We start from the raw sequence: 9,736 nt of genomic DNA, 5'->3' as shown, positions 1-9,736 counted from the left end.
CGGCCTAAGAAACGTGCTGTCACAGTCAGAAGCAGCATCCCGGTGCCCACGGGCCCCTCAGTGAGGTCAGGCTTCAGCCCGAGCCTGTCCTGCCCGTCTGCTTTGGTCTGGCTGTCCGGAGTAAGGCACTCCTGGAACTTGATTGAAACTCAGCAGGTACCAGTGCTGGTGGGCGGTCCCAGGAGGAGCGCTCCAAAGGCTGGATTAGTGGGTGCCCAGCACCACAGACCAAGCTGCCCCAGCTTGGTCCCGTTCCCCATTCCAGGGGAATGGAAGAGTTCCACAAAACCTGGCAAAAGAACTAATGAAAGCAAAAGTTTGGGTTTTATGAAAGCCTTTGAGAAGAGCCCAACCATTCTGTCAATGCTAGCTGAAATGGCCCCGAATGACTTGAAAGATTTTGGGGGGAAAGACACCTGTGCAATGTTGTTGAAAAATCCCATTTCTTTAAGAAATGAGACTAATTGTATCTTAACCTGCTGAGATTTCTGCAAGTTGCTTTTAACCCATGAAGTTGCAAACAACCTTTAATAGAAAACTAGTGCACACTGCAATGCTCTTGTCGAAATGTGGGGCCTTTGTCAACTATGCCATTACAGAGGGAGAAATACGAACCAAAAATTCTTAGGATTTTCCTGTTGCTGCCTCAAATACAGGGCTCTAGCTAGTGATGATAAAGATGCGGGCTAGCAGTGGCAAGCTCCATACAGAACAGTGATGAAGCACCACTGTGGTTTGATTAGACGTAACTACACAGAAAAGGATTTAGAAAAAGATACGTTAACAATGAGGCAAACTTAACTCTTTGAACCCCAAAAACAAATTTTCCTTCCCTCTTACCTCACATAATCCTGTGGAATTCATGGGCTGCCCACTTACAACTGGGAGAAGAAACCAACTGTTTTGTTGGGGGTTTGTTTGGGTTTTGTCTTTTTTTAACCTCTTGCTGGCTCCATTCTCCTGAACCAGCCACAGAATGATGCTGTTCTTGATGGTATCAAATAAGTAGTGACACCTGAACACGGATTTTTCCTAATTTGTTTCAGCGGATCACAAATATGTGGAATTTGACTTCCTTATCAATGGCCAGTTCTTGCGTATGCCACTGGTCACGCACATGGAAACGGAAAATATCTCCACGGTAAGTCATTACACTCAATTTCTCCCCATCTTGGACAGTAGAACAGACTTAGTCAGTTTACTTCAATCTGATTTAGGTATTATACTGTCATCCTAACTAGATAGATTTCCTTGCTCAGTTTTCTTTCTTTTCTGACTTTCCCAGAAGAATTCCCTGTATGTTTAAATCCATTCTGAACTGCAAAGTGATTAGAGAGTATGGGACTGAGCAGTGCACGGACCATCATTATCCAATCTGTTGTCTGTATACAGTTCAGAGGGAAAATTCTTGTCTTCTTCAGTTCATCATTAATATATTTTTGTCTCCTATTAGTTACATTGGGGGATAATGGGGGGAGGTTAGTATTACCTCTCAAAAATGTTGTGAAGTATTTTAGACACTAGTTTTGTATGGGTAAATACAGAAGAAGAGGAACCTGAGAAGAGTGAAATTACTTGCTTTTGCTTCCAGCTTGCTATTAATAGTAATTTGTTAAAAATATGGAAAGCAATAATAATTCAGACATTTTCTTCCTAAAGACTTTAATTCCACTAATGTGGCAAAGGACTTGGATACCAAAATCTTTGCCCAATAAACTTGTATATTTGCACCACACTACAGTTAAATATTACTGTTATTGATTAAAAAAGAATAAAACCACACTAAATAAGTATTTTGTCTGTGAGCTCAGGAAGAAGTGGTGGAAATAGAGTATGTGGAGAAATATATGGCCCCTCAGCCAGAGGAATGCATCTTCCATGATGACTGGATCAGTTCTGTTCAAGCCACTGAAGAATGGTACCACACTAAGCCAATTCTAAGTTTTGTCTTGCTTATTCCTGTTGTGTGCAGAGGACTCCATGGTGTCAAATGGAGTGGTATTCTGTCTCTTTAATAATCTGTTGGGGGTTTTTTTCCCCTTTTTCCTCTGTTTTTGTTTTGGTGTTGGTTTTTTTTTTTTTAACCTGTCAAGTCAGTCAGCTACTTGCTTTTGTAAGCAGTTCAGTTTTAACACCTCTATCCTATGCTGACAGTGACTTTAACACAAGTAGAAAACAGCTAGAGTCACTGAACATGAAATACTGTTAATACAAATGGATAATACAAATGCTGTTTACTATCCTTTCTCTTAAAGGACAGCAAGATTTCCTTATCTCTCTTTTTAGCTTAAACCCTTGACTTCAAATGTGATATTCATTAGCAACAAATATAATAGTGTACCTTTATGCCGAGCTTTTCTTTAAAAAAACCCAAACAACCATCAATCAACTAGGCAATTTTCCTATATTAAGTAATGGTTTGAAAATGCTTTGAGATTGTCAGGTAACATACCATGAACAACAAATTACCTGTTATTTTAAATAACGTAAGCGATCTCAAGTCTCACCTATCAGAATATACAGTATTCTCATTGCTTTTCTTTTTGGCCTGTACTCCTAGCCTTGCAGTTGTAGGTTTTAATGAAGCTTTGCTCTGTAACAACAATATTTTTTTACTTTTCCAAACACTTTTTTTTTTAAAACACACAAAGTAGTTATATTTTAAATTCGTTTCAGCTAACCAATTACTATGCTAACATTTTTCCAAGTTTCTGGTTGAGGCTTTTTTCATAAAAACATTGTTGGTTTTAATGACAATAATGTTTTAAATTCTGTACCCTGTAGGATATTAACGGGCTGCTACGATCAGACTGCTCGAATCTGGTCTTTGGAAGGAAAATCCATCATGACAATAGCTGGGCATACAGAAGTAGTGAAGGATGTGGCATGGGTGAAGCAAGGTCAGTAGATATATATTAGGGGAGTAGTAATAGTTTGATTTATCAGGGGAAAAATGTCAGCATTCCTCAACATGAATATTTAATTATTTAAATGCTACAATTATTTCGATCTCTGTCAGTGGTGTTAGAAATGAAGTCATGATGCGAGTAAAACAGTCCTTTAACAGTAATGAGTATAATAAGTTTAACATGTACATTGTCTATCCACCTTGCAGTCTTCATTAGCAAATATTGGTATGTATATTTGTATTAATTGTACTTGCAGGGTAACATGATGTAAACTGAGATATGTATAAGTTTCTATCTATCTGTTATTTCTTCTTTGAATAGAATAATTATATAGAGATTATAAAGACTTTGGAAAGCCGAGTTGGGTGCGAGCGTGACTTTTTTCTTCCTCAGATAGTTTATCGTGCCTGTTACTCAGTGCTTCTATGGACCAAACTGTCCTGCTATGGGAGTGGAACATGGAGAAAAACAAAGTGAAAGCCCTTCACTGCTGCAGGGGACACGCTGGGAGTGTAGACTCCATAGCTGTTGATTGCACGAGAACTAAAGTGAGTGACTCCTGGAAAGAAACCTTTGTCTTTTGGGATGTTAGCAAACCGTATCTCAAAAATCATCTTTTTGTCCCTGCATAGATACTAATCATCATGTTATTATGACTGACACACTGATAAGTTTCCAGTCTTGTTATAAATTATGGTTATGGAGGATTAGGACTGCTACATCAATGCTAGGCCATCTTTTCAAAGTGATGCACTTAACCTCTAGTATCACAAAAAGCTGAAGGTGGCTTTAGATAGCACAAGCCATTACACTGCTGCTTTTGACTTTTGTGAGTGAAGTTGAATGTTTATTTTTAAGTAAATTTTACTTTTATCGCATGTGAATTTTGCGTTATAATGAACGATTTTCAAATTTGACCTAAGTTTTCACAGTAGTTTTGGTGGGAAAAAAATTTCCACAGCGATACTCAGAAAAAGCAGATGGTAGAAGAGGTCCTTTCCCTTTATCCAGGAATTCAGCAGTTAAGAGCACTCACACCAAAGGTGGAGTCATCACTCCCAGCTTGACTCAGACAGGTTAAAATAAAATCTTTTGGTGCTGAAGGAAATGAAGAGTTATTTTATAGATATTTTTCCTGCAAAGGAAGGAAAAAGAATAATTTGATCTATGCCAAACTTTTTTTTTTTTTTTTGAGGAGCCCAGCACAGTGTTACAACCTATTGGTTAATTTTTCAAGCAGGAAGCATATGTAGTATGGCTTACACGGTCTGTCTGGATCAACTTTTAACAAAATGTTTCTGCTCATACAGTTCTGCAGTGGATCCTGGGATAAGATGTTAAAGATCTGGTCTGCAGGTAGGATAAGCATAAGCTGGGATTCTTGGCTCTCTTAAAAAAACCCTGTACTTACAATAACCTGAAAGATCGATATCTGAATACTTTTTTCTTTAAGAAGATTTGAGCCTATAATATTAAAAGCAAGCTAGACTTTTTTTTTTTTTTGTAAGGCTATACATCACTATATTAAGTTACTGTTTTGGTTGGTAACATGATTTCAGATATGGTTATCCACTGCGTGCTGATGGTTATTTTATTCAGAACACAGTACTTTGTCTTTCATTTATTTTTAATGGATTTATATAAATGTGCAGGTTTGAGTACAGACTTTTTACAAATCAAAAGTTGGTGCGTTATTTTCCTGTTCTATTATTGACACCATAATATGGAGGACAGTAAGATGACCAAGTCTTTTCTAGAAATGTAGACTAATCCCATTTGATCTGAATGCTTTCTTTCACTGTTCCAAGTCACATGCTTTCAGTTTGTGAGTATATATGTAGGTCTTGTATCTAAAAGAAAGATTGTGTTAATGACACACCTGAAGTACTGTTGGAATTTTCCGTGAGTAAGGATGGTCTTAAAAATTCATTGGGACTTCATTTTAAAACTGTGTGACCTGGAGAACATCACTTAATCTGTATTTGTTTTCCTCTTGCTCAAAATGGAGAGAATACTGATCTGATCAGAGGTGTAAGGTTAAAATATTCACACATCGTAGACAGGTTAGATACTGTAAATATGGGGTTTTGCTTACTTACTTATACGCAAATGCAATTCAGAAACCTCTAGATCAAATCTGACTGTCTTCTGTCACAGTACCTACAGATGAAGAGGATGAAATGGAAGAAGCGGCTAATAGACCACGGAAGAAGCAGAAAACTGAACAGTTGGGACTAACAAGGGTAAGATGAGCTCCAGGTTTGTCCAGGATTTTATTTCAGAAGTGTGGCCACACAAAATATTTTCTCTTTGTTAAAAGTGACTATATGAAAACTTCTGGTGATATGTCTCAGGCTGATCAGACACTTATTTTTATTTTTTGAAAGAATAGATTTTTTGACGGTATTTGATCTAATCTCCTCTCAACTTTAAATTCTAGACTCCCCTGGCAACCCTCTCTGGCCACACAGAAGCTGTCTCCTCTGTGCTGTGGTCAGACGCTGAAGAAATTTGCAGTGCGTCGTGGGACCACACCATTAAACTCTGGGATGCTGAGACTGGCGATCTCAAATCAACTTTGGTGAGATCATTATACTTTGTAGGTTCAGCTGAAGTCCAGCTCAAAGAAAAAAGTTGTGCAAAATAGTAGCTCTTCTCCTAGAGTTACTGTTTTCTTTTCTGACAGACAGGGAACAAAGTGTTTAATTCTGTCTCCTACTCACCGCTGTGCCGACGCCTGGCATCCGGGAGCACTGACAGACATATTAGACTATGGGATCCTCGCAGCAAAGGTGAGCTAAAACATGCATGTTCTCAAAGCTGTTTTTTCAAAATCAGAACTTCTCCCTGTTGGGAGACATCTCACAAACTGCCTCTGGTCCCTCTGCTTAAAACAAGCCATTTGGGGGCTTTCATTAAATACGAAGATTACATCTATCTTCCGTAATCTGGTGCAAGACTTCTTTTGATTTCTCCTAGTAATTTAGAAAACTAACTCAGCTTAGGTTTTCCCTTTTTTTTTTTTTTTTAAACTTACTAATGAATGTTCAACTGTGCAGTTGCAGGCCTGAACTTTTTTTTTTTTGTAATGTTCACATCTAAGTTGGTTGGACCATCATTAAAGTAAAATAATGGTTACTTTGTTGTATTATATTAACCACTTGTTACTATAGTAGTGCCATGTCTGGCAGGATTGTGGATAACTCATGACTGAGCCTACCAGATTTATTTCATAGATGTGTTTACTTGTTTAGCTTCTATAAATCTAATCCAGAGTTTAACAGTATTATCTTCTTATATGTTAATAACAAAAGCATTTTTTTGTTTGCTTTTTCAAAAATCCTTGAAAAGAGAGTTTAGTGACAAGAAAATACATTTTGGGTTTGGTTTGGTTTTTTTTCCCCCCCAGAACTTGTGTGGCTTATATTTTTGTTTGCTTTCTTTAAAGTTCACTTCGATTTTTGAAGTTAGAATTACTGGTGGGAGAAACACTTACCTTGAACACATATGTTGCTGATGGCTTTTCTCACCGGATTTTGTATGCATCTTAAAAGCGCCCGTTTCAGCTGGCATCTACTGATGTCTTTTTTTCCCTCTTTTTCTGTTCAGATGGCTCCTTGGTTCTCCTGTCTCTGACATCTCACACAGGCTGGGTGACATCTGTGAAGTGGTCACCTACCCATGAGCATCAGCTGATCTCTGGTTCTCTGGACAACATTGTGAAGCTCTGGGACACAAGGAGGTAAAATAAACATGCATTCTTTGCTGTTCAAAGGCACCTAACCTTACAGGGTCAGTTAACTTAATGAAATACCAAAAGCAGTCCGAGACATTCATTGGAAACTCCTGTGGCGTTTGTAAAAATCCTCTAGGTTTTAGGAGTCAAGCATATAATGAAAGGGAGAAAAATACTTACCAGAGGACCTGTGGCTTAACATCTGAGAGAGCTGTATGGTGTTCCAACACAGGACTTAATTGGCATTAACAGCAGCATTGACTGACATGCAGAAGGCAGCAACCATAACATTGCTACTGGGATTAGGAACAGCCAAAGGTCTGCTAACCATTCCTCTATTTTAAGGAACAAAATACATTCTCTTTCTAAGGAACGAGCCTAATGGTGTGAAGTTTCTCTTGATACTCTTTTCAGACCTTTCGTTACAAATTTCTAAGCAATGAAATGATTTGCATTCAGAAGACATGAATGGTTTTTCTGGAAAACACACACAGTTGAGCAGCATCCACACATGGAAGAAGGAAAACTATGTAATAAACTGTTCCTAACAAGCAGATTGATTGAATTTCAGTCTCAAGGTAGATTGCAAGCAGGTGAAAAAAGGTTGCTGCTTTTCTCTTTGGGGATGTAGGAGAGGTTAATGCTGATGTGATCAGCTCTGGAGAAAGCAGAGAAAACGTCACAGATGATAGATATCTGTACTCTCTGAAAGCGGTTTTAACTGCTAGACAACATCTGTTTGATAGCATCATCATAGTGTTTCTTCCAGGGACTAATTTTGTTTTCTGTGATTGCTCACTTAACTTCAAACGTGTGACTGTAAATACCTGTGTTTTACCAGTTGCAAAGCTCCTCTGTATGACTTGGCTGCTCACGAAGACAAGGTTTTGTGTGTGGACTGGACAGAGGCAGGGGTAAGAATCTGAAGAGCAAGTTACTCAATTTATATGCATGGTGGTTAGGAAGAGGGCTAAAAGCAGTCATGGACTATTTTTTTCTTTATGCTTAAAGACAGAAGAGAACAGGAAGTTTTAATTGTGCTATGGTTGATACTGGGTTGATAACTGGGTGTTATTGTCATACGCACTGCAGCACTTCCCCATGCTACTGTGCAAAGGAGTAGGATGGGAGTTTAAGCTCTGTAGCATTCAGTGGGCGTCACACAGATATTCCAAACAAGGGGAGACACGAGAACTGCACCACACCTTGCTGAGAAAATACATATTCCAAGGTACCATTTGCTGCCATGGAGACTAAAGCAGCAGCATGAACTGACAGCTGGGGCATGGCAGTACATGTAGAAGGGGGGGGACTATATAATCCTCTACAGCAAGCTGTTCTGCTACTGTAGTGGTACACGTATGTATAAAATGGGAAAAAACATTTTGTTAGTGTTCAAGATTCTCAGTGTGCGCCTCCTATTCTCAGTAAAAGGCAGGAAAAGCTTTAGAAATTTTCCTGCAAAAACTTTGCTTCTAATTTTAGGAGGAGGGTAAGATACAAGGTTGCTTCTGCACTTTGATTCTGGGTTTTACTCATGCATTAACAGTTCATTATCATTACTTCTTTTTATGTCTTCAAAGGAAAGAAAATCAGAATCCTCAGCTTTTGTGTAGGTATTTTGCTTAGTTCTGATATTAATCACAGTTTTCTTTTCCTCTTATCAGTTGCTGTTGAGTGGAGGTGCAGACAACAAACTGTATTGCTACAGATACCCAGCTACAGCCTCTGATGTTGGAGCGTGAAGGTCAACAGAACCCTTTTTTTAAAAAAAGATTTTTGCAGCAGTTGCTCTCTGTCAACATCCCTACACAACCAACATCTGAAGAAAGGAGTTGTTTGTTGCTCAGAGAGCTGTTGTTCCTGTTTTTTGTATTGGTAACCTATATCCATATTTGTCACAGAAAAATGGCAACAAGCAGTTATGAATGTGATTAGTGTGAAAAAAAGCAAAGGGCATTTCCTCCCTTTTTGATGGCTTTGAATTAACATCTTTTAAATTACTATTTTTATAGCCCTTTTAATAAGGAGTAAACTGTTCCTGATACTTACAGAAAAATTACTCACTGGATTAAATTATTTTTTGAGTTTACCTGCTTTCCCTTGAAAAAAAATAAAGCTTTTATCTACAGTTCATTGGTTATTGGTTTAGTGCCTCACTTCAGATAAAAATCAGACTTCAGCTCTCCTTTCAGTATGGCTGTTGGCAGTTCTTACGATAAGGGCCTTAACTGATGAACCCAGACTTCTTTCTAGGATGAAGACATAGTTTGCAGTGCAAATGGTATGATATAAAAGAACTTGACAGATTTACTGGCAGATGAAATAGTCCATTTTTTTGTTGCTCATAAGTTAGGGCTGTAAATTACTTTATAAGAATATGCCTGCCTTGTGCCAGAGTACATGTTATGTTGCAGTACAACTAATGTGGTATCTCACTCCTAAAAAGCAGCAGGTGTATAGAAACAAGTGGAGGATCACACAGAGAAGAAAGAAGAAAAATTAATTTGTTCCTAGAAAAAATGGATACAAGAAGTTGCAATAGCTTTTAGGTTGATAAAGAATAAGTACTGTCCAGACATACTCATTTTCTCTGCTGGTGGTCTTGCTTTTAATTCAGCATTTAAATGAAAAAGCTATTACTGCAGTTTGTTAGATGCCATATATGTGATACTAAACCAGCACATAGTTTAACAATGTGGAAACCAAACTTGAATATCCTCACTAACGTCTTAGCTTTCAATAAATGTAAGACCTGTACAGCACAATCAAGTCAAATGCTTAAATTGCAAGGTTAAATAATTTTTCTTTCAAGAGTGAAAACTCTGACCTCCAGGTACAATAGGGACAAGTTCTGAGTAAGCAGTTTAGGAAATACCAGAAGAGCAAAACTATGGAGCAAATTCGGCAAGGGTACAGGGGAAGGATCTCCGATCCCTTGGCTCTGCAAGTAATGTACTGCAACTAACAGACTAACCTTTATTTACAAAGGCTGCTTACGAGGAATTAGTTGTCTCGCCATCATCTTATCACCCATGTGCATGTTCTTAGTACGTGCTTCATCCTTTCTAAAGCAATATACACTATTCAT

The 9,736-nt window shown here is 38.1% G+C and overlaps 1 protein-coding gene across 1 annotated transcript; it reads left to right on the top strand.

Annotated features, from left to right (window-relative positions):
• Positions 1 to 1,052: 1,052 nt before the first annotated feature.
• Positions 1,053 to 8,777, top strand: WDR12 (WD repeat domain 12). The gene is made up of 11 exons (XM_009572614.1): positions 1,053 to 1,141; positions 1,812 to 1,918; positions 2,785 to 2,900; positions 3,303 to 3,457; positions 4,220 to 4,265; positions 5,067 to 5,152; positions 5,350 to 5,490; positions 5,596 to 5,701; positions 6,519 to 6,651; positions 7,487 to 7,559; positions 8,313 to 8,777. Exons 1-11 carry the CDS (start codon positions 1,100 to 1,102, stop codon positions 8,388 to 8,390), a joined length of 1,083 nt encoding a protein of 360 aa, XP_009570909.1. The 5' UTR covers positions 1,053 to 1,099; the 3' UTR covers positions 8,391 to 8,777.
• Positions 8,778 to 9,736: the final 959 nt, after the last annotated feature.

Source organism: Fulmarus glacialis, unplaced genomic scaffold (genome assembly GCF_000690835.1).
Source record: "Fulmarus glacialis isolate BGI_N327 unplaced genomic scaffold, ASM69083v1 scaffold28162, whole genome shotgun sequence".
Lineage (NCBI taxonomy): Eukaryota > Metazoa > Chordata > Aves > Procellariiformes > Procellariidae > Fulmarus > Fulmarus glacialis.
Note: the sequence above shows the minus strand (reverse complement) of the source record. Positions and strands in the feature narration are given on the sequence as shown.

Bases quoted from the DNA above. Each gene is read 5' to 3' on its own strand.
- WDR12 (XM_009572614.1), top strand. From the start codon at position 1,100: ATGCCACTGGTCACGCACATGGAAACGGAAAATATCTCCACG. The intron at 5,153-5,349 runs GTAAGATGAGCT...TTTAAATTCTAG, and splicing joins AACAGTTGGGACTAACAAGG to ACTCCCCTGGCAACCCTCTC. The intron at 5,702-6,518 runs GTGAGCTAAAAC...TTTTCTGTTCAG, and splicing joins ATGGGATCCTCGCAGCAAAG to ATGGCTCCTTGGTTCTCCTG.